Raw genomic sequence first — 24,659 nt, forward strand, 5'->3', positions numbered from 1 at the left:
ACTGCATTATAGCATGAGGACTGAAGCTGGTACTAATACTGTATTGTATACTACTACACTTTATTTCCTCTCATCTTGAATGTTTAAGAAATACTTCTGCTCTAATAATCTAAACCAAAGCAAAAGATAATGACAGCAAACGCACAGTAAATACAATAACATGATAATGAAATCAGATTAGCTCTCTAATAACTTTGTGAAGACCTGGCAGGTGGAACCACCAGATTATGTAAAGCACAGTATAGGCACTGTGTCTAACTACGGCTGAATTTCAGTTTATTAGGGCTGCTGCTTGCTTTGTGGAGGACTCTCTGCCTTGGGGTTTTCTTCCTGGACTAATTTAGTAACTCCACTGGGAAACCGTACATCCCTTGACAGATGGCAATTTCATTTATTTTATTTTTCTATAGAAAATATGTAATAATACATATATAACAATCATTAAGCACGTTAGCATGTTTTACTTAATAGATATCGTTATACAAATTAGAATTGATATGCTACCTACATTTTGTAGATCAATACCCCATTTAACATTACATTAGGACAGGTACAAGAACTTTACTACTAAACTTTTTAAATCGTTTTTTTTTTTTAATTGCATGCTGGGAAAATACATATTTTAAGCTTTAGCTAATGTCTTGCAAAGACTGTGGACTAATCTGTTAAATATCCTGCCTGCAGAGGTCTAGAACTATGATTTCTACAATACTGGTGCTCACTTTTACATTACAAATCATATAGCCAGTATTTCATTGCAGTGTTAGATTGCTAGAAAATTCTTGCCTCTAACCTGTGGAAACCCCGTAGGCCTAAATTTAGGATGAACATGAGGCACAAGGCAGATAGGAAAGAAAATGCCTGCTTTGTGTTGATGTGTCTGCTATATGATTTAATAATAGATGTGCTAAATTGCATTATTATGTATTATTTGTAATTTAACCTGCACTCAGAGCTTCCAGATACACTATCATTCATGTTCACTTTAGCAAATCTTGCTGAAGTAGCTATGGCAATGCCATGATAACATGACTGTCAAGGGGATAAAATTACCTTAGAGGTAATTGTCAGAAACCCGATTTAGTATGTGTGCGCGTGTGTGTGTGTGTGTGTGTGTGTGTGTGTGTGCGCGCATTTGTCTGTGTGCGTGTGTGCGCGTGTGCACGCGTGTGCGTGTGTGTGCAAGAAGTGGTCTAGTCACACAATGACTGATTTATGTCGCTAATGGTCTAATTTCGTATAATAATTTATGTAATTTTTAATCGCCTTAATGGTACTTGTATTTTCCCTTATTCTGCTTTGATTTTTTTTTTTTTTTCCTGGATTTGAAACTTTAGTCTCATTTGCACTGGGGACATTGTTTCACGCTGTTGCAGTTTCTCTGTCTGTTCTGTTGCTTATCTTTGCTGAGTCGTATTTCCACTTCTTTTGAAAGATCCCTTAGAGGAATGTGTCATGTTGAAGAAGGGGACATATGATTGGGTGAAACAACAAATATATCAGAAGGAGTTCTCCTCATGATATGATATTCTTCTGTGTGGGATTTCAGCCCAATCCTGGCACAGAATCTGACAAGGGAGAAACCGGATAGCAGGGATCAGCTGGGAATATACATCACTTGTTCACTGGCATTTATCTTGGTGTGATACTGTGAGTCTTCTTCCATCTGCGCAATGCCACACCTACAGTGGAGATACTGCCATGACCTTTGCCCTATACACACAGAAATCCCTCCTGCAGAATATGCATGTATCAGCCATAAGTTATTCACACTACTGAGACAGATGCAGTGTGCATGATTCTATGAAGGATACAGTAGAAAATGCGATTCAGTTCCACACCATAAAAGATTCTTTCTCAAATTGAATCTGTTGTGTATGTGTGGATTTAGTTAATATGCAGAAATGAGAGGTACTGTAAATGAGAGAAACCTCAAGGTCATGTGATGTCATATATGGAGTACCAAAGAGATATGCATTGTCTTTATCTGGAAGACTATATGGGGAAGCAATACAAAGGTTTTTTTTCAAAGAAATACCTACTATTAAACAAGCAAAATTATAAATAAATAAATGACATGTGCAACCTTGCTGATGTTCTAATGTAATAATGTTTTCAGTGCCGATCATTTACTCAAATGGACACTGAACATCCTTGGTTGAGAGGTTGTGGTGGGATACCTACATATAGTAATGTGTCCACATTCTTGATTACATCAAAATATTTAAATAATATGACAGAGCATATTTTCTGTATTTTTGTGCCAACATGTTTTTCTTGGACAGTGTCTGCTTAAGCGAGAAATGTCACAGACACACATAATTGTCTGCTATATGTGTGTCAGTGACACAAGGCTGAAACAGGCTGTTATGTGAATGTTGCATTATTTTAGTATCATGTTAAGAAGAGGGGCTATATTACCATACCATAATATCCCTATGGTCAATATTTAAGAAAGAAGTAAAACACAACTGTTGGGTGTTCTTGTAAGAGTAGCACATTCTAATTTGTCTTGTTTATTCGTGTTTATAAAGGCCATAGTGAAATACAACTACTCTTTTGGAAAAGGTGTTGCTAGGATACCAGTTGCAAAAGATAAAATCCCTGCAGTGTTTCTCTCCAGCTGCAGAGCTCAAACAGTATGTTTTGGGCGGTGACTGGGAAGAGGCATTTCCTTCATTTTAACTAGTAAATGTAACCATACATTAATTTAGAGTAAGAATACTTTTGTATTGATACTAAAATTTTGTTTAGAACAATTATAGAACAACAAACCTGGAGTCATTTAAATATTTAAATTAATTTGTTATGTTTTGATCATAGCAACTGGTAAAATTCAGGTTTTGGTACATTGCCAATGTATGATATGCAGTCTTCTGTTTAGATCGAATTAATGGGATTGAATATCCATTAGAATGACTATTTAATTTACAATTATATTCAGTTTTACTTGCAGCATTTAGCTATGTATCTACTCTGTGATCGAGTTACCGTTTCAGCGGCTGCCTTGCTAACTTAATTTTACCCACATATCTGTAAGAATATTAAATGTACTGATACGCCATTGCATGCAAATAAATAAATAATGCTATGAATGTCCCTGCGAGCTTAATGCCATTTTTCAACCTTGGGCTTCACTGTAATTAAAAGCGTCAGTCTATTAGATTAAATGTGAGGCAATTTGTCATTAAGAATTCTCTTTAAATTACAACTAATTTCAAGGTGTGCAGATCTAGGTCCGACTCTTCCTAACCTAAACTGTCCCCATGAAAGAGGTCTCCTGTAGAAGTCCAGCCTGTGGAGACATGGACATGTTCTTTATTGGAAAGGCAGGTGTTTCTTGTTTTGAACTCAAGCTTTTAATATGTTGCTTTTCTACTATTACACATAAATACAGGCTTGATCAGTCACGCTCTGCTTGTGGCCACGTCCTTGTTCTCTGCACCATTTTGCGGCTGATAATTTGCCCACAATTCACTCAGCTAAAGCCGTTCTGCTAATTCACATGACACATCACTTTACCACAGCAACTGGCATATGTCGACAACTGAGGGAATAATTTTACTGTTCTGTGTAGAAGACAATTACTCCCTGTTGTGACAAGAGCGGCTAAAAGATGGAGGTTTCTCTTGGTTTGTGTCACATTTTAGCCCAACGCTCAAAAATGAAATGAAAAATGCTCATTCTGAAATTAATGAGTTTATCGTTTAGACATCAATTACAGGACTACATAGAAGGAATGAAGGATACTTTATTCAGCCTTATTATACTTTATACTTATCCCTCTTAATTCAGCTTTATTCTCATCTATTGTAACTTAACTGCCAGGATTATAGCAACTGTGTTGATTGTCTAGAATTATATACAGTAGCGATGTGGGACTGCAGTATGTGTGGTGTGTGTTTGTCAGTTTGATGTGTTGGGGGCAGATTGTGTGCAAATCTGATTATTATGGGGAGTTATAGTTTGCGAGGTTGAAGGTTGACCCCGCGTAAGAACAGGGATTGGGGGAGAGAAATTGTTGAGAGAGAGACTGAGTTCTGTGTGCTCCTTAGAAGCTTCTCTGTTGAAGGAACCCCGACTCTCTTATTTTTTGTAGTTTTTGTCAGTGGTGCATCCAGTAGCAAAAAGCCTGAAACGCTTCAATTCGTTCCCCTAGAAACACCTTGGAATAAAGCAAGCAAGAACTGTTTGAACAATCTCACTGAACTCCAACTCCATATATCTGGATAATGAGTATGCAGCCTAATTAAATATTTCTCAACTTTCTCAATTTGTTATCACAATTTCTCCGCTGAGTTTACTGTTCACTGTTTTCTTGTTGGAGATAAGTCTTCACTTTAAAACAAATGAAAATGAAAATCATGCAGAGTACCATTGTTTTGTACAATATTTTGAATAGCCTGCAAGCAATTTCCAGTTCAATTCTGGACTCAAAAGAGTGAAAATGGGATGAAGTGCATTTGGAAGAAACAACACACTGTTAAAGGGAAATCTACCCAATTGCCTGAAGAGAAAAGTATTTGATCAATGCATACTACTAGTTCTCACTTATGTCTGTGAAACCTGGTCAATAAATGCAAAAATTATACAGAAACTGTGCGATGCAACGGAGCATGGAAAGATGTCTGCTTGGAGTAATAAGACAAGATTGAACAAGAAATTAATGGAACGAAAGTGTGATATCATTGATAGAGTGTAAATGTTAAAATGGCAATGGGCCGGACACATAACAAGAAGAAAGGAACAAAGAAGCTATTGAATGATGATTAAAAAAGACCTAGAAAATTACCACATAAAAGATGGGAAGATGAAAACAAAGTTTGCTGGCATGACATGGAAGAGAAGCTGTAGATCAAAGCAAGTAAATATCTTGGGGAGCCTTCTTCCAGCAGTGGATCCATATAGATTGATAATAATAACAATTATTATATACATCATCATTAGCAGTAGTTATATATATATATTGATATATATTCATATAAATGTTATAAAGCAAATGTGGTGTACATGTCATGTAATTATGATTGCAATTGCTGGAAGTAACAATACTGAAAGGTAGAAACAGGAAACCAGTTTTTAGCAGCAGACAAATGATCATGTGACTATGAGACCGAGAACCAAAAACATCAGAACAAAATAAAACAAGAAACAATGCCGGTAATAAAGAAATACAAGAACTGGGTCAGAGCTTATTGCACTAATAAAAGGGGGAAGAAGGGCATTGAGGCAGAAAGTGAAGGCCTGGGGAACTAGGAGAAGGATGGCTACTTATCCATTTCAGGAAAGGTTCAATATACTGTGTGCCATATGCTGTTATTGTAGCTTGAAGCGTAGTATTCCATATTGCATGTTTAGGCTTTTCAAAAAATGATGTGATGGATTACTTGGCATTATCAGAAACGTATATATTATGTTCAATGAGTTTTCTTTTGCTTTGCATTTATAGCTTTTGTGTTGCAATGTTTGTTTTGATGTGCAAAACTGATGTTTTTGTCAACACACAATGCCAAACCATTGTTCTATTCTCAGTGTAGGTCCCGCTTGAGTCTTTATTGAAGCTTGTTTTCATGGAGTGGTTAATTCGATTCAGATGTTACAAACCAAGTGAAAAGGAATACTTGAGAGAAAACACTTAAGTTATAGGTTATAGAACAACAAGGATACTCATTTTAAATCTGTCAAATGTATATGATATGTTCTGAACTATTTGTTCCTCCTCATTTCCCAGAATTTCAAGCTTTTCCAGCTAATCTCCCAGCCATTCTCCAGAAGTCGGTGTTGCTTCTGCAATCTTTCAGCAAGGAAAATGCAACCCCTGGCTTTGCTCCTGTTTGTTTTCTCATTTGCATTCTCCCATGCTGGTAAGTAAAACCCATAACTACTGCTATAGTCTTTTTACTCTCTGCTGGGGTCTTCAATGTTAATTACTTCTCATTTAGAATGGAATAATTTCCTTGATTAATCTATACTCTCGCAATTCCAGCTGATTGGCCCAAACTATTTTCTTATGAAATGTTGCAGTGCAGCAAAACAATTGTGAGAGAAAATTAGAGAGATAATCAATAGCGATGCTGACCTAACATTTTCCTCCCTCTCATCTGCTTGCTTATGGGAACTCAGATGCTGTTTTCATAATTGTTTTCATTCTGACAGCATTTCTGTAATTTCATTTTCATTAAATATTGCACCTTATCTATACAATCATTCTATCGGTGGTACAGAGGGAGAGCACAGCATCAAACAACTGTTATGTAAATGGTTTCTGAAATAGTATTTGGATTGTACAGACATCATATCTGTAATTGTATGTGATTTCACAAAATGTAAATTGGCACTGTAGGTTGGGGTTGATATGAGTCAGACCAATACATATCCAACAGGATTGACTCACAAGACAACCATGTGGCAATATGTGCTAATGAATATGAGTGTATATTTTTTAAAGTCTATCCAATGTACATAAAATGAGTCATCCGCTTAAAATGTTTAGTGACTTAGTAATTACATTTAAAGATAGTTAATGGGTCTAGTTATAATTCAATAAATGTCAGTGCGTATTATTAACATTTATAACCACCCTTACTGTATTTTTACTCGTTCAAAATTGTGATATTTTTCTTATGCCACTGCACAGCTCAGTGAAACTTATATACAGCGTTACACAAACAAAATAATAGTTTTCATCATCATTGTTAAGAACAACAACATGTAACAATAACATGTCCCGATCATTTTCAGGTCAAGAAAACAGATTTCACAAGCACTCCAGCTCAAACTGTTTACTTTACGTGGGCTATGAAATAGATCAGATTTGATCCGGTGATGTCTGGACTCTCTCAGGGGTCCCTTAGAAAGAGCACCTTGTATACAGTTCCTATGAGAACGCCCTTTCCTTTTTGCAACAAAATGTTCATCTGTTATATTGAAATATATACATCGAACAGAATTACACTTACTGAGGGACACTCAGTGGATAAATACAGTAGAAAGTAAAACTGTGTAGTGGATTTATAATAGAAAGGACAAATTCTAGATGACACCAAAAAAAACACCAAACGCATATTTTGGCTGTGATGCAAAAGAGCTGGCATCATTGAACTGAGAATAGTTCTACTCAAGTGAGGCTATTATTACATCATGTAGTATTTTTAGTTATTTTAATTGGGAATGAGATATTTCTTTATTGGACATTGACTCACTTTCCTATTCTTAATCAGAAGTTGTATTCATGAGACAGCACACATTAGCCTTGAGGAACACCAAACTGCAGTTTACACGCTGCATATAGAGGCTTAGACACTTTCTAATATCTGTTCAAATATATCTAATGTGCGGCACTCAATCTGATGTGGCAGTTGTAGGTCATTCGCTGCGGAATCAGGGTTATGAAGGATTATGCTTAGGAAGATCACAACCTAAGGCTAAGCAAGGCCTGGTAGAATATATACAATATATAGTTGGGTATGATTTTATTTTACACACATGGAAAGAAAGCAAAAAACACTAGATTTTGTTGGTATTAATTGATTTGGAATGCCTTTAGTTTATTCAGTTTGCTTTGAAACAATGTATCAATGTATCTGTCACAGTTCCCTAGCCCTGACCCTCTTCCCCCACTAGAGGCCGCCAATGTTCCCTTGCCTTTTCCTGCTCCCTTCACTGCTTTCCTTTTTTCATTCTATCAATTAACATTCCTCCTCACCCTTATGCACTTCTGCTCCTGTCCTTTGTTCTCATTGATCCTGCTCTTGTCTTCCTTGTTTCTGCTCTCCTTTATAAACCCCTCACTGCCCTCACTCTTGGCAAAGTGTTGTCAGCTCTCCCTGCTTCACCAAGCCATGCTCTCTCTCTCTCTCTCTCTCTCTCTCTGTGTTCTGCACTTGGGTCCTGTCTCTAACAGCTTTACGGTCCTCCCACGAGGTAACCGTGACAGAACACTTTGCCAAAACATGGACCCAGTAGAGCTCCTCCTTCGGTTACGCCAGGGAGACCGTTCCTTAGTGGAATATATTAAGGAATTCTGCGTTCTAGCCAACCAGACGCCTTTTGATGAGGTCGCTCTAAAGGACATTTTTTGTTTTGGACTTAACAAGTCCAAACCCAACCAGATCCCTTGTGGTAGACGTGACTGGGCCTTGGTTATATTTATTACTTCTGTTCTTATGATAAATGACCCGACCTGGGTTGCGCCCGTCACCGAATCAGAGGTTCCGAACCCGGCCACGCCTGCCGCCGAACCAGAGGTTCCAAAGAAAGTGAAAAGAAAAAGGTAACTGCTCTAGTCCCGGCCACGCCCACTCCGGTCGTGCACGCTGCCGAACCAGAGGTCCCGTTCCAGATCCCGAACCCAGCCACCTCCGTCGAACCAGAGGTCCCGAACCTGGCTGCCGCCGCCGAACCAGAGGTCCTGATCCAGGTCTCAAACACTGCCGCCGCCGCTGCCACACCAGAAATCCCGATCCAGGTTCTGGTCCCGATCCCGGCCGCTGCTGCCCAGCCCGAGTGCCCAGCGGTCGCCGCCTTCGCCGCCGCTGCCGCCAAGCCCGAGCAGTCGCCGGCTCTGCCCTCGACGGTCCAGGCGCCTGTGTCTACGGCTCCGCCGCCTGATGCTTCCATGGCACTGCCTCCTGCAGCTTTACCTCCCGAACCCACTACGGCTCCCAAGGCTTCCATGCCTCCTGATGCTTCCACGGCTCTACATCCTGATGCTTTCACGGCACCGCCTCCCGAGGCTATTGCTTCTCCACCTCCTGTGGTTCCCTCGGTGCCGCCTTCCGTGGCTCTGCCTCCTGAGGATACACCTACAGATGCTTCTATGGTTCCGCCTCCTGAAACTGCACCATCTCCAGTGATACCGGCACCTGTGGCCGAAGCTTCTAAGGCTCCGCCTCCCGAGGTTTTTGCAGCTCCACCTTCCGCGGCTCTGTCTCCTGAGGCTCCACCTCCAGATGCTTCCATGGCTCCACCCCCTGCCGTCTCCTGTGGCTGAAGCTTCTAAGGCTCTACCTCCCGAGTCTCCCACGGCTCTGTCTTCTCTAGCTTCTATGGCTCCGCCCATCAAGATCTCCTTGGCTTCCACGGCTCCTGCAATTATGCTGTCAATGGCTCCTGCAATTCTGCCTCCCGAGGTCCCTTCGGCTCCGCCTTCCCAGGCTCCGTCCCCCAGAGGCATTTACAGCCCCACCTTCTATGGCTCCGCCTATTGAGGCTTTCATGCCTCCCGAGGGATCTTCCATATCGCCTCATGAGACTGCGCCTCCCTCGGCTCTGCCTTATGAAACTTCTATGGTTCTGCCTCCCTTAGCGCCGCCGCCTCCCGAGACTTCTGAGGCTTCAACAGTTCAGCTTCCTACGGCTTCCACGGCGCCACCTCCCGAGACCTTCGCAGCGCTGCCTTCCACTGTTTCACCGTCTCCATCTCCTAAGCCTTCCTAGACTCCACCTCCGACGGATCCGCTTCCCACTGCTCAGTCGGCTTCGCCTCCCAAGGCACCTCTTTCGGAGTCTCCTAAAGCTTCCGTGGTTTCGCCTTATCAGGCCCCGGCTTCTGAGGCCTCCTCAGCTCCGTCCAGCGAGTCTCCAGCACCTCCTCTGCCCAACCCGGACCCTACCTCTTTCTGGAGATCGCCTTCCAGTTCTCCAGACTCTGCATCTGTCTGGAAACTACCTTCCAGCTCTTTGGATCCCACCTCTGTCCTGCAATTGTCTTTCAGACCTCCAGACCCTGTCTTTGTCCTATGGCCGTCTCCTAGACCTCCTGAACTCGTTTCTGTTCTGAGGCCATCTTCCAGACCACCTGAAAACGTTCCTGTCCTGTGGCCGTTCCTCAGACCTCCTGAACCTGTTCCTGTCCTGAGGTCACCTCCCAGACCACTTGTTCCCGTTCCTTACTTATGGCCACCTCCAGAACCCGATCTCATCCCATGGCCGTCCTTCAGACCTTTTGACCCTGACTTGTGGCCACCTCCCAGGCCTCCCGACCTTGCCTTATGGCCACCCTCTAGAAATCTTGCCCTTTCCCTCCTTCTTGTTTTCTGTTTCCCCACTACCTTTGTTCCTGATCTTCTGTCCCGTGGCTTTCCCCGCTGTGTCCAGTCCCATTCGGCTGCGCCGAGCGTGGAGGGGGGGTACTGTCACAGTTCTGTCACCCCTCACTGCCCTCACTCTTGGCAAAGTTTTGTCAGCTTTTCCTGCTTCACCAAGCCGTGTTCTCCTGGTTCCTTGTTCTCCTGGTTCCTTGTTCCTTGCCCTTTAACCCTGTCTCTCTCTCTCTCTCTCTCTCTTGCTCCTTGTCCTTCCTCTTTCACTGTATGCCCTGTCCTTGTCTCTCTCTCTCTCTCTCTTTCTGTTCTGTATCTGTTTCTCTTGACCTCCTGGATTTTGACCTTTTGCCTGTGACCTCGACCTTGCCTTTGGATTATCCTTGGTTTCTGTCTGCTCATTGCAGTAGCTCTGCACTTGGGTCCTGCCTCTAACAGCTTTACGGTCCTCCCACGAGGTAACCGTGACAGTATCAGTTTTCCATATTTATGGACAGCAAACTGGAGTACATTTTTGTGGTTAAAGTCTGTACTTGGATTTACATTTACATTGTATGACTGGGCATCTGGGTATCCTACAAATGTGGAAGCAGTAATGAAATTTATTCAAGGAATTTCCAGATAACCCTTAGAGAGGTATAACTGAATCTAATACGCATGAGGAACAAATTCAAGTCATAAATGCATTAATCATTTGCTTAGCTCAGCTATAATGTAAAAGCGGTATTACATAATTATATTATTCTGAGACACTGCTTGGGGTTTGGACAGTGTGTGTACAGGGATATGGGTTGAAAGTGGCTGACGGGGTTGGCAGACTGCCCGGCGAAAGGAACAGGGGACGGCTCTTCTCAGGGCTGGTATAAAAAGAAAGCCCCGTCCAGGTGAGGGCACTTCCTGTCCCTAACTACCCCCGGGCAACTACTCGGTTTCCCAATGAAAGTAATCGGCAAAGAGGCCAGTCGGGCAGGCAGGGTCATGGTCACAAGCTGTAGCAGGGTCATAAAAGGGTCTTGTGGTCTGTAACCAGTCGAGGTCAGTTTAGCTAATCAGTATCTCAATACAAAGTGGGATCAAAGCCACTGAATCCATCATACTCTCCTCTGAATTGCACTGAGATCACTTAACACCCCAGGGCACTTCCCCGGAGGTTGTGCGTTCCCCTTAAACACAGTGGTCTGCAGGTGTGCGGGACTAACAAGTGTCTTTCTGGTATTTTTCCATAGCAGAGTGTCACAACATTCAAATAGTATCAAATATAAAACGTCTCTCCAGTTACACAAAATACATAGATAGTGTCCTATAATATTCATGAGTTCCCTGATGTTGTGCATAATTGTCGTATTTGTTTTGGTGAATTGGCTGGATTTTCTTAATGTACGAAAACGAAACGAGAACAGTTTTGCACCATTAGTTAAATTTTGGTATTAAAAAAAAAAAAAAAAAAAAAAAAAAAAAAATGGAATTTCCATTCTAATTAATCCATGAAAACAACAGAATAATCCAAAGTTAATTGTAGGCAATTTACAAACCAAATATCATTACTACATTCCCTGAAATGTTCTTTAGAAGGCCGTTTCATAATTATAAAGTGAACTGTCATCAATTCAGACTTGTTGTTAATGATATATTTAATACGATAGGATGCATGTAATTATGCAAAATTCTGATTTTGATTAAAGAGCATCTGCTGCTTGAATACTGGCCTTTGCAATTTCCATTGTTGTCATGCGTCTGCAGAAGGCACTAAATGAAATATAAATATGAACTCTCTTTCCTAATCCTATTTAGAAAGTCTTATGTAGTGAGAGAAATATCATATGTGTGGCTTGGGCCTATTATACTGAAATTTAATTACAATTAATGCCAAGATTCATAATTTATAACATTGTTATATTTATCTATGTATGTGGTCTCCATATTACCAATAAATTCAGAAATCAGAATCAGAAGTTTGACATGGTTAAACTATGTACAATATATTGTTTTATGTTTGGAAACAGAGATTAATGAATACATTGATTAATACATATGTTTTCTGTGTTGGCAGGATTGTTCTCCAATTATTGTTGGTAAAAATTATATTCATAAATGCTTCCAATTTGAAATGACTCAAATCCTTGTATGATATTTTTAGTCTTGCTATAGAAACAGTAAAATGGCACAATTTAAACTAAAACAGATTTGTTTTGAGAGTGGTCCTTCTTATTGCGGTAGATTATGAATGATTTCATTGAATTTCGTGGTGTTCATTTAAGTGAACAGTATTTGCTCTGTCAAGGAAAGACTCAGCGCATTTCTGAGATCGCTCTGTATAGAAGACTACAATTATTTTTAAAGCTGTATGCTTAGGTGCCCCCTGAGAGCTTTATGGTCATTTTAATTTCTGAGAAGCAGCAGCCCTCTGATGCCAGCAGGCGCATCCAGCTATCTGTCATGAATACATTTTCTGGTTGGATTTCTCGTTGTATAGGTTGTCTGTATAGACTCCTGGCTTGCACCTGGTCCCGTCTCCCTCTCTTTTAGACTTTTAGAGACAGTTATTAATAAGATATTTTATACAGAGACTGTGAACACAGAGGTGAGTCTCACAATAGTTAATTGATTAATGTAACACAATCAAACATATCTATATCATTATGTGTTTATTTTTAATGTTGTATCAAAAACATATTTCTGAATCAGTGTTTTCACACTCAACTACCACAGAAAATATAAAGCAATCTGTTTTAGATATTTTTAAATTCTGCATTTACCCAATGCTTTTGAGAGAATATATATTTAGTTTAATCACACAGATGTGACAATCTATTACTATGTAAATGAGATAGTAGGAGTTAACTTGAACTAAGACTGGATACAGCCCAAGGACAGTGCGATTGTTGGCAGACTTGTCAAATCTGACTAGCGCTGAAGGATTTATACCCCAGATATACTATGGTACACAGATCCGAATGCAGGGCACTGGGCAATGAGCTTGGACTGAATTGAGTATCTATATTGAATTATTCTGGAAGGATTGCCTTTAATAAATATATATTTTTAATTTGGGATGTGAGATTCAAATTCTATAAAACACATTTAATTTTAAAAGAAAAACTTTACCCATGTAGTTTTTTTGCGTCATCCTTTTATAAAGCGTAGTCTTAAATGCAGTATGTTACACATAAATTAGACACTGCTCTGGACACACTGATAGAAAAAATATATATTATAAATACACTTAATGTGGTTCAGAATATTTTGTAGAGAACCATTTGATTTGCAAGCATATTTTAATTAAAATATTAAAAAATATTGTTTAACTGGTGAAGAAATGTCAGAATAGGCAGTAGAAGACGTCGGACAAAGTTGGCGGAGTAAATATGTCTTTTAAATTAATATGGGAGGGGAAATCCAACATTTAATATTACTCCTCAAGCTTATTATCTTTTAATGGATTTCAGGTAAAATACCAGCGCACAATTCCCTTCTCTGCCTTTTTCTAATGACGAAAACAACAACACCAACAGAACGCAATTTGATCTGTTTATTCTCTTATTCTGAAGGCATTTTTTCATTTCTTCAATAATACATTCTCTTACACGTGTTCCTTTACTGTGGGACAATAAATATGATTTTGGATTATTCTATATGACTAGATACACAGCTGTTGTAGTAAAGAACGGGTAGACTATTTTATGTTTGGACTGTTGTAAGTCTGGTGTTGAGGAAACTGTGGTGTCAGTGGCCCCAGCTGGGAAGAAAATGAAGTACATCTTTACAAAAGGAAAGGATACATCAAGTATAAAAGCGTTGGACTTGTATGTGCTGTTACAATCTTAATTCTAGAATTCTCAAAGCAAAGCAGCCATTACGCCTTCTGGCTTCTCTGTCTGCACGCGTTTCAAATTTGAAACCTTGTAAGATGTCAAAAGAGTCTTTGTTGTTATGAATTGTTTTAAAATCAATACAAACCTAGCAGTTGGCTGTAACTAATGTGAACTCATGCGGGCCCTATTCATATCATCTGAATGAAGAAAGTGACAACATGCATTACAAACTCAGTGAGATAGTAGATATGCTTGTCATCTGCTTTGGAATTTTTACAGGATAATTAATAATTCAGGGCCTTTGTAAAATGTTTTGATTTCCAAATTGCTGGAAAATGTAATTTCAGCCTTCTGTCTCTGGATAATAAAGGTTGCAAAGATTTGTACAAACATAATTTTACTACCATTTTTCTTTGTGTAAAAAAAAAAAAAAAAAAGGAACAAAATGTATTCCTTTTGAAAAATCTATACCGTATTTTCAAAGATAGGGAAAAGACAGGATATTAACATCTAGCGGAAGTTGTCTGTATGAAACTGGCAGCTGAGGGCTGAGATTTCTGACAGAATCTGATAGAGACATGTATGAAAGGGTAATGATTTTTACATCTCTTCCAGACTGATTATGAGTGACTTGTCTTGTTAATTATTCTGGAAGTCAAAACTTCTCAATGTTCTTTATTCTCTGTGGTGAATACTCAATAATAATAATAATTCCACATTACATTTGATAGTTACATTAGTGTTTAAAGTTAATAGGTAGATTCAGCTTTGTGAGAGAGATGAAAATATAATTCATACTAAACTACATCATGTCTTCTTGGTTTGTTCTTTCCACAGAGGATGGAAAGGAGTACGGGCCGGTATTTGAAGAGCAGCCGATCGATACAATCTACCCAGAGGAAGCCCCAGAGGATAAAATCACACTGAACTGTAGAGCACGGGCTAACCCACCGGCGACATACAAGTAATATATTCTATAAATCTATCTGCTGGAAATAAACATTAGTTGGATCATATCCTAAACACTCTATACATATATAAGGCATATATAAACTCACAGAAGAAAAACTAAAACAGAGGTGGGGCCGATATGAAGAGCATCGCGGTTTGTTTGTTTATTGGTTTGTTTGCTTGTGGAATGCTCATCGATCCATAAAGACGTTTAGCTCGATGACTTTCATTCACTGAGCTGCCCTTGATTTCCGCACACACGGATGTACCATGTTTACGCATACTTTATTTCCTTGTCTTAGGTGGAAATATAATGACTGGGAAATCAGAATAACGGAGCCGGACGAACGCTACAGTATGGTGGGAGGTAACCTTATGGTTAAAAACCCCACTAAGCAAACCGACGCTGGGAAATACGTCTGCATAGCGAGAAACAAACTCGGCTCAGTGGTCAGCAAAGAGATCCAACTCAAGTTCGGGTGTAAGTATTGCACGTCGTCCTTTAGTGTATATCCTTGGGTCTGGTTTGCACCCACCGCTGTGATGCATATTAAATCTCCGCACTACTTGTTTAGTGAAACTGCCGGCGATGTGGAAGTCATTTGTAGTTACTCCTCCAATAATTCTCAGGAGGGAGAACTGCTGTAAGCATCAGACTTTCTACAGTGATTCCTTTGGGTTGAAAATTAGATAAATACCTCCATCCAAAGCGAATTTGGTAATATGACATCGACTGCATTCATGTAAAAGCAACACTGTTTACAAATTGAATATTCTTCTATGAGGTCTAGAGCTACCAAAGATGACAGGCTGAATAAAGTCGCAGACAGAGTAAAACTAACGATTGAACTTTATCGAAATGGCAGGGGGAAAATTGAACGAGACATCAAACAGATTTATTAATGCTCTTATGAAACATTTATTTTAATCTTCTTGTAAATGGCTACTTTCTCTTTTAGGAGAATTCCATAGCAGTATATACATATATGGTGTAAATAATAATTGAAATTTTTTAACTATTCTGTATTCATATCATCTGGGAGAGAGGAGGTGGTGTTTTTGTCTATTTTTTCTGTAAGGTGTTGTTGTCAGTTATTAATCAGTGTATGAATTCTATTTCTAGATTTGGATCTATTCTCAACAGAGGAACGAGAGGCGGTACAAGTGAAAGAGGGACAGGGTGCCGTACTGCTATGTGCCCCTCCTCCACACTTCCCAGGTAAGTAGAAACAAATAGAAATTAATTAATTAATTTGTTTCAAATTATATACATAAACATAGGCTTCAATCATATTCCTTTTCTTAGTCTGGCGTTGTATGTTAGAATGGAGTGAAATTATAGATCACATAAATGAAAGCATAAAGCAATTAGAGAGTTCTGCCTCTCAGAACCAGACTCATTTAGCCATCTACGGTTAGAAAGTCATTATATCATGAGTGTTCATCTTTTTTTCTGCAGATGATCTGTCTTTCCGCTGGCTTCTAAACGAGTTTCCTGTTTTCATCCCTTTGGATAAGAGAAGGTTTGTCTCCCAGAGAAATGGCAATCTCTACATTTCAAAAGTGGACGCAACTGACAGCGGCAATTACTCCTGCTTCGTGTCCAGCCCATCCATTTCCAAAAGTGTCTTCAGCAAATTCATTCCTCTGGTTCCCCTCACAGAAGGTAAGTGTCAATATTTCTGAAAAACGACTTGGTGTATTGTTTTATTTCCTCGTTAGCTTGCTTTAGACAATTTTTTTATATCACACTAATTTGTATTTTCACACAAATATGCAGGGATTATTTGCATCACATTATCACATGCTTTGCTCTTCACAGATAAAACACATGCGATCCACATAAGACGTTGAAGTATTGGCAAAATGAGATGCATATCTGAATCTCCAAACAGGTGTTTCTACCGTGTGAACTGGGGAATATTTCAGCAACCAAAGAGAGAGAACATTTTAGCTGAAGAAAATCTACTGTGAGAAGCATTAGAAACCACAGCTTTGGTTTTAAGAAAATCTTTGACTGAAGTTGAAAAGATCTGTTAAAAGGCGCTGAAGAGAGAGCAGCTGCTCAGGCAACACTGATAGAGGAGGCCATTAATCAGTCTTTGTTTGTATTCGGTTTTTAAGTCCCACTCTTGTGTTTATCTGGATCTTAAAGGAACAGAACTGTACACCACAGATTTTTATTAATATAATTGTATTCCCCCCTGATGACTGATTAACCAGTTGATCATATTAAGTGTGATATAAATACATTTTCCATTGGAATTTGAGTGGCAAAATACACTCACTTTGAAAAGAGTACTACGTTTAATGGCCAAACCCACATTTGGTTTTTAGTGCTTTTATTTTTGTGGTAATTTGAATAGGTTATCTATATCAATTATTCACCCAGTGACATCTCTTTAATTTTCTACATATTGAATTTGATTCCTGCAAATCCAAAAAGCCATTTATTTATAACCAGATTAATAACTGAATAAACCCCTCATCAGCTGCTTTGTGCTACATGCTTCCTGCAGGCATTTAACAGTTCTTCCTGCTATCCTGGAATCGAGTTCATTCCATACATGTTCAATAGAAATAGATCAGATGACTCTTATGTCTTTCACCTAGTTCACGTCTGTTTCCGCCAATATCCCATATGTAGATATGTGTTTGAAATCTTTTTTATAGATAACAGTTCCTTGCTGCCACCTTTAGATCTTCAGTGACGGATATACTGTTGACTTTGCCTAATATTAGTACACGTTTCCCAGCATCTGCCAAATACACTGAAACATGAATGACATTAAATTAATGACATTTTATTCTCTCTAGTTTTCTCTTTCAATTCATTTTTTTTTATTTATGTTTTATTTATGTTTATTTCCAAGGTCCTGTAAGAAAGTATCCAGCAGATATAAAAGTGAGATTTCCAGACACTTACGCAATGGTTGGCCAAAATCTAACACTTGAATGCTTTGCACTTGGCAAGTAAGTCCAGCATTATGATTATTCTCTCTAAATTCAGTGTCTCTGAATCTAAAAATGTGATTTTCAACAAATGTCTTTAGAAGCATGAATTCATGAATGTGTGTCTCTGAAATTTAGCTATCAGGGAGAATGTTTTTCTGAACCGACGTTATTTTGTTTTAGGTTTTACTAGCTCAGTAAACTCAGCAATATTCTTTAACTTACACAGTAGAAAATTGTGTACTTTTGCAACACAGCGAATGATTGACACCATAGACAGCTTCAAATTGTAATTATTTTTGTCCTTTTTAGCCCTATTCCTGAAATCAGATGGAGGAAGATTGATGCTGAGCTGCCAAGCAATCACGAAATCACTATGGCTGGAGCTGTCCTTCAGATAATCAACGTTCAGATGGAGGATGAAGGGTACTATGAATGTGAGGCTTTAAATTCCAAAGGAAAAGATTATTACAGAGCTAAAGTCACTGTCCAGGGTAAGATAACTGTATTCATATTATCTCCATTCCTATTTGTAACCAAATTTGATCCATTTGCAATGTAATGCTTTGCTTTTTGTATCTTTATAGTTATAGTTGAAATTTAAGATGTAGCTGCATTTTTGTTTTGTACAGGTTTGTAGTTTTGCTTGTGGGTCAAAGTTTTGTTTAAGTCTTGCCCTAGGATTGAGGTACACGTTTCTGATACATATTCTGAATGTCTCTTCTCAGCTTTCCCAGAGTGGGCAGAACATATCAATGACACGGAAAAGGACATCGGGAGTGAACTGTCTTGGTCATGTTTAGCACGGGGGAAACCTAGGCCTTACATCAGGTGGCTGAAAAATGGATATGCGGTAAATATCAGTTTCATTAATCTAATTCAGCTAAAGTTGTTTGTTTAATCTTAAACATTATGTATGCTGTGTAACTATTGTATGCTGTCATTTTGTTACCTACTTCCATAAGACTGTTTTTCTTTTTCATTTCAGTATTCTAAGGGGACTGATCTTAAAATCTCTAGCCTTACCCTGGAGGACGCAGGGATGTATCAGTGTATAGCTGAAAACAGTTACGGAATTATCTATGCAAACGCTGAACTAAAAGTAATCGGTAAGTATGTTCTGTAATTGAGCTGCATATTCTACCAGTTAGGTAATGGAAGAAATCCCTGCTGAAGATGAATGTAAGATGCTTTAGGTGTACACCAGCATAATGTTCATGGATTTCACTAATCCTAATGACCTTAATTGCTTTAATTGTTTTTATAGTAGTTAATTCGATGTCGCTAACTGTTTTTCACCTCTTCCCTTTTGAATGACAGCTGTCAAGCCCTTTTAGATGTGGCAGGCACCGCTGGCATGATTAATTGGCTAATTGATTGACCAGTAGGAATGCAAATTCCCCAGATTGTCTATCAATTTGTCAATTAGCCCAGCCCATTACAAGCAGCCCTGCCAAAAACAGTCAATTTTACAAGTCTTTACAGTTAACATCTTTAGATTGACACTTCTCAGCTCCATTATCAATGTCTTCACAGAATAATAACAAATGTTATTATTTTATGTATAACATAACCTATGGAAGGTGATGTTTTTCATGTTTGTTCAAATTTGAATGAGTTTGCTATTCTACTGTTTTGATCGATAAAGATCTCATTAGTAATCTGATGTATTTGTTTCTTATCCATTTAGCTTGTGCCCCTAGTTTTGAATTAAACCCTGTAAAGAAAAGGCTGTTGGGTGCCAAAAATGGGCGAGTCGTCATCGAGTGCAAACCAAAGGCTGCCCCGAAGCCCAAGTTCTCCTGGAGTAAAGGCACAGAGCTGCTGACTAACTCATCAAGGTGAGTATTCTTTGTTGTGGTTCTAATCGCCTGATTTGAATAATAATCCCAGGTAGCTGAGTTAGACAAATACATAAAACAGTCTCTCTTCAATTTGAATATCTACCTTTGTCATCTCAGCTCTAACCTCTAGAAAATATTTACCTCAACTAAGTTGGCAAACCAGAGTTTACATCTTAATCATTATATATTGTAGCATGCTTTTATATAAATGCTTAAATATATCATAAAAGAAGAAGCAACAGAAAAACAATATTAAAGAAGGAATATATCTAGCTAAAGTTTGATTGTATTGGAAACCTCATGATTGTGTGTGTTGTAGATCAATCATACTGTTTGCACCTTTTGTAGAATACGCATTTGGGATGATGGAAGTCTGGAAATTCTCAATGTCACAAAAATGGACGAAGGAAGGTATACCTGCTTTACAGAGAATGACAGAGGAAAGGCCAACAGCACAGGGACGCTCTTTATCACAGGTGATTTCATCTGTTACATTTTTCTTTATACATTTTTTTTGCTTAAATTTTTAAAATATATTTAATTACAGCATTTACAGTAATTGATGTATTTTGAAATTGACAATATAGAAGACATGTATTAAGACTTTACTTGTCCCAAAAATATTTGCTACAGCCAGGTCAGAAATTTAAGAACAATCTAGGCGATATGTTGTCTTTCAGATCTAAAATGGAATTGGAAATTGTTTAATTTGTTCCGGGCTTTTGATGCAGTGCAATGTAGTGTGGGGTATCTAGAATTAAATAAGTAACTTATTTACAAGTTCTTATATATTTACCTTTCACAAGTTTATGTGCAAGTCATATACTACAATAATAAACCATACATCATGACAAAATGACTTGCTGTGTTGCCCTTAACTCACACAGAGGCCACTAAGATAACACTGGCCCCATCGAACGCAGACGTAACCGTTGGAGAAGATGCTAAGATGCAGTGTCTCGCTTCCCGGGACTCCACCTTGGACCTCACCTTCATCTGGACTGTGGACAGCCACGTGATCGACTTCGATAAGGAGAGCGAACACTATCAGCGCAATCTTATTGTAAGAAAACTGAGATATCCTGCCATGTATTGCTATATCAACATAAAACGGGCATTGCAAGGACGACTTCTTAGTCTGAAAATGTAAACCCCCCGTCCTGCAATGTACTCTTTTGATCTGGGATGGTTCAAAATGTCATAAATAGTAAAACATTGATTATATAAAAGGAACTGTATTAAATATGTTCATAAGTGTGGCACCAGCTGTGTCTGGCGCACAATTGTCTGGGATTCACCTTGGGGATTCTCGCTCTGGCAACGGTAGCCAACCGCAGCCAGGATGCCCCCGGTTAGGAGTCTGCATACCGACAGTTGGAGCATTGAAGGCCTGGGCATCCACTTTGGACGCACAGCGTGGCACCGTGTAATTTGCCTGACAGTACAGATCGTGTCTGTTGGTGTCTGCTGCTGTTATCGGTCTATGTGGGACAGGAGAGAAGAGGGAAGATGAAAAGCAATTAGCATTTCTGTACCGGGGTGTTAATTGGATGTTTTTCAGATGTCCTTTTTGTTGTTATTTGTTGTTTTTGTTGTGTTGGAGTTTTTATTGCCGTTATGCAGATGGAATGGCTTGCATTCTTCTCTTTGACCAGCAAGGGGCAGTTTATAATCACAGTTTCATTAGACAGTCTGCAAAGGTAGTGTTGCAAATGGTTTCTTTCAGTTTTCTGATGACGAATATATAATGATAATTCTGCATAAGCCGAGTAGGTAGTCACATTAAGTTTTGCTCCTAATATAATCCTAATATCTCTCTGTCTTTAGTGACCTTTTTATTTCACTTTGTCCTATTTTCACCGCCTGGCCTTTCTATCACTCAGCCCTCTGATGTTATACGCATTATTAAATATGTAACTGATCTGATTGGTAGTCTCTGTTGGGGCTTTTAAAAATATAAATTTAGTTATTTCTCCATAAATAAAGATCGTGTTTCACATTTTCCCCTTTCTCTTCTTCTGAGCGAGCCTGCATTGTGCATTTTTTAAAACGGCAGTTCTTTTTATGTTGTGTTTCGTTTCCCCTCCTGGGTGTGTCAACTGGTTTCTTTGAGTGTATGGTATTAATCTTATCAAGTTTAATGTTACACTATTTCCCTTTGTGACTTGCTTTGAAAGAAGATTCCTTATGTGTGCTGTGAGTTGCACAGTGTTCTTTGAAGTAATTGTGGATGCTGAATACAGCCTTTTCACCTACTAAAATAATCATGAGTTAGCTGTTATAAATGTGAATGCTTTTTTGGGGGGGAAAGCCATTGGTTGTATTTATGTTTCCAAGACATTTTGTTAATTTATGTTGCAGCATTTCATGTTATTTATAATTTCTAGTTTAATCTGCCTTATTCTGTGCAGTATTTCCCCATAGGGGATAATAGATGTAACCTCAATGAAAAAGTAGATTTTTTCCATCAAATGACAAGATTTGCATATGAACTGGTAGACATCTACGACATTTGGTTCCCATTTGCAGAACAATGGAATATCGGTAAATTAAACTAATGTTGCATACATTTCACAGATGAAATTATATAGAGAGAGATACTGAGAGAGTACTGATAGGACTGACAATACTGGGCCATCAAGCACTGTGTCCAAGTCAGATCTGTTAGGAAATCCAATTGCTGACTATTATTATAGTGTTGACTATTACTGAGTATTGATTACTATTGCACTGGAGTGCGTGAACCAACCTTTAGTTTAAAAATATGCATGTCAGATTTGGTAACGGAGACTCAAGAAAATATTTCAAAAACTGGACTAGAAAATTCTAATACATTTAAAACTCCCTTCCTTGTGTATCAGCTTTTCCATTCAGAGATCCAAATCACTGTGCATCATTGCAGCAAGACGTAACCTGCCAAGTTATGGTTCATTGAATATTTATCTCCATCGCAAGTATAATTTGTGGCCAGATTGTGCTGATGTTGACATTTCTGAACTTCTTCAGTTGTTTAGTGGCTTTACTCAAAGCCATCTTTTCGAGAAGTGAATGAAAACGTTATGTGCATGCGACCAAATTAAGTACATCTTAGCAGTTTGGTAGATTTGGTATCGTTTTATTTTGCATGGACAGCAGACGGGTAACATTCTGCACATTTCAACTGCTATTCTTTGCTTGGCTTATCAGTAAATTACTCCTTAACTTTAGGAAGATAGTTTATAAGCCCATTGATATGAAACAAGTTGTTACATCCATAAGAATGAAGCTACATTTGTAGATACACTAATGCAATGGTACGTGAAACTATGATACTATGTATACTGTGATATGACATATTTATACCAAGCTTTCAAAGTGAATAGATTGATTAAATCCAGGTCGATATGTCAGTGTTTGATAATCTGAAATGTCTGTATAGCATGTTTTGAGATTGATGTGTTTGCTTTTAATTGTGTCCATGCCCATCCTTTAAAATTATCGCAGGTCTGCAAAATATATCTAGGTTTGATATAACAGCTACACTCAATCTAATAAGCCTCAAGCAATCAAATATGGTTAATTGAGGAGACCAAATTGCAGGAGAGTGGCTCAAATCTCAGGTTTACATTTTAAGGTTACTGATAATGTCAGTATTTTCTAAGCACCGGGAATCAGATCAGTCATTAGTTCCCAGTCCATTAGCCATGTGTTCATTCCATTGTCAGAAGATAAGGGGATGAGGCAATGTGCATTTATGGAAATCTGCCATGTCTGCCAAATGAGATAATCAACCTTATTTTGACACACACAAGTGAGAGCTTTGGCAAACCAGAGCTGCTTATCCATTCATCTTGATTAGTTTTCTTTAATATGCTGTGTAAATGCTTTTAATTTGTGCGATTATTAAGCTTGTTGAAACACTTTTTATGCTTTTTGAAATTGTAGTATTAATTATTTTGTTCCTGTTTGATGTTGTTGGTGTTTTAACCGTGCAACATGTGTCCTGTGCCCAACAGAAAGAATCAAGTGGGGAGCTGCTGATCAAAAATGTGCAGCTGAAGCACGCTGGGAGGTACACGTGCACGGCTCAAACGATAGTCGACAATGCGACAGCTTCTGCAGACCTGGTTGTGCGAGGTGAGTTGCAATCATGTCCTATTATGAAAACCAACATTTCTGAAAGGTGTTGCAAGCTTGTGTACCGTGTTCCTTCATCACAATTCTCCAAAATTCTAGTTATCCTGTAAAGTAAGCCTCTTAAAATAGGGAGGTATTATGCATTGAACCACATTTTAGACCTAAAAACAAAAAAAAATCCTTTCATAATACATTCAGTATGTAAGCATGTGCAATATTTATCAGACCCATACAGTTCATCGTTGACAGGAGAACTGTTTTAACTGCATTATTCACACTCTCGTAAACATCAATATGACGACAACAGGATGACATGCTGTTCCTAGTTTTTCCCATGCTGAGAGGAAGACGTCACAGATTCACTTGTTTTAAGCACACATGGCAAGGCTCTAGGAAGGAAGAAACATAAACAGTCAAAGAAAGATATTGTAGTGTTTTTTCCAGCATTTCTTTTTGAATTTTAGAGTCGGTTTCCTAACATAGCCTGGCTTTTTCACCTCACTTTATTTTGTAACTGTACCAGAAACAAATCAACTGAACATGGATTAAAACTTTCCTCTCCCTGTGTGTTTTGACAAGTGGCCAACTGAAACTCTTTCCCACACTTCCAGTTTCTTCATTTCACTTTTCTCTCAACACTACAAATTACATTTGGAGTCGTCTCTGTTTAATCTCACATCTGGGGGACAAACAGAGCCGCCTGTCACCTGCTTCAACACCTGTCAGCAACATGTTTGATTGGGTTCCCATAATATCAGAGTTTTTTTTGTGTGCTTTCAAAATGGTTACTTAATTTACAGTCATATGGCTGAAGACAAAAACACCGCCTCACACTAAATGTAAACAACGAACTGCCATTGCCATGTCAGTGTGGTTTCGCTGATCTATTTCCAGAATCACTAGAAGCGAGTCCCAGATTGTTTTGCCATTTTCATTCACAC

The 24,659-nt window shown here is 38.7% G+C and overlaps 1 protein-coding gene across 4 annotated transcripts in view; it reads left to right on the plus strand.

Annotated features, from left to right (window-relative positions):
* Positions 1–24,659, plus strand: part of LOC136771412 (contactin-1) — an 83,999-nt gene that overhangs the window by 39,554 nt on the left and 19,786 nt on the right. For all 4 annotated transcript variants that reach the window (XM_066723711.1, XM_066723714.1, XM_066723712.1 and 1 more), the window contains 13 exons: positions 5,732–5,864; positions 14,693–14,819; positions 15,109–15,287; positions 15,930–16,025; positions 16,266–16,472; positions 17,680–17,779; positions 18,071–18,252; positions 18,487–18,611; positions 18,747–18,867; positions 19,449–19,599; positions 19,951–20,078; positions 20,490–20,665; positions 23,598–23,718. In XM_066723711.1, the coding sequence (XP_066579808.1) occupies positions 5,810–5,864; positions 14,693–14,819; positions 15,109–15,287; positions 15,930–16,025; positions 16,266–16,472; positions 17,680–17,779; positions 18,071–18,252; positions 18,487–18,611; positions 18,747–18,867; positions 19,449–19,599; positions 19,951–20,078; positions 20,490–20,665; positions 23,598–23,718 (1,768 nt within the window). In that variant the 5' untranslated portion in view covers positions 5,732–5,809. The remainder of the gene's footprint in view (positions 1–5,731; positions 5,865–14,692; positions 14,820–15,108; positions 15,288–15,929; positions 16,026–16,265; positions 16,473–17,679; positions 17,780–18,070; positions 18,253–18,486; positions 18,612–18,746; positions 18,868–19,448; positions 19,600–19,950; positions 20,079–20,489; positions 20,666–23,597; positions 23,719–24,659) is intronic.

Source organism: Amia ocellicauda, chromosome 15 (assembly GCF_036373705.1).
Source record: "Amia ocellicauda isolate fAmiCal2 chromosome 15, fAmiCal2.hap1, whole genome shotgun sequence".
Lineage (NCBI taxonomy): Eukaryota > Metazoa > Chordata > Actinopteri > Amiiformes > Amiidae > Amia > Amia ocellicauda.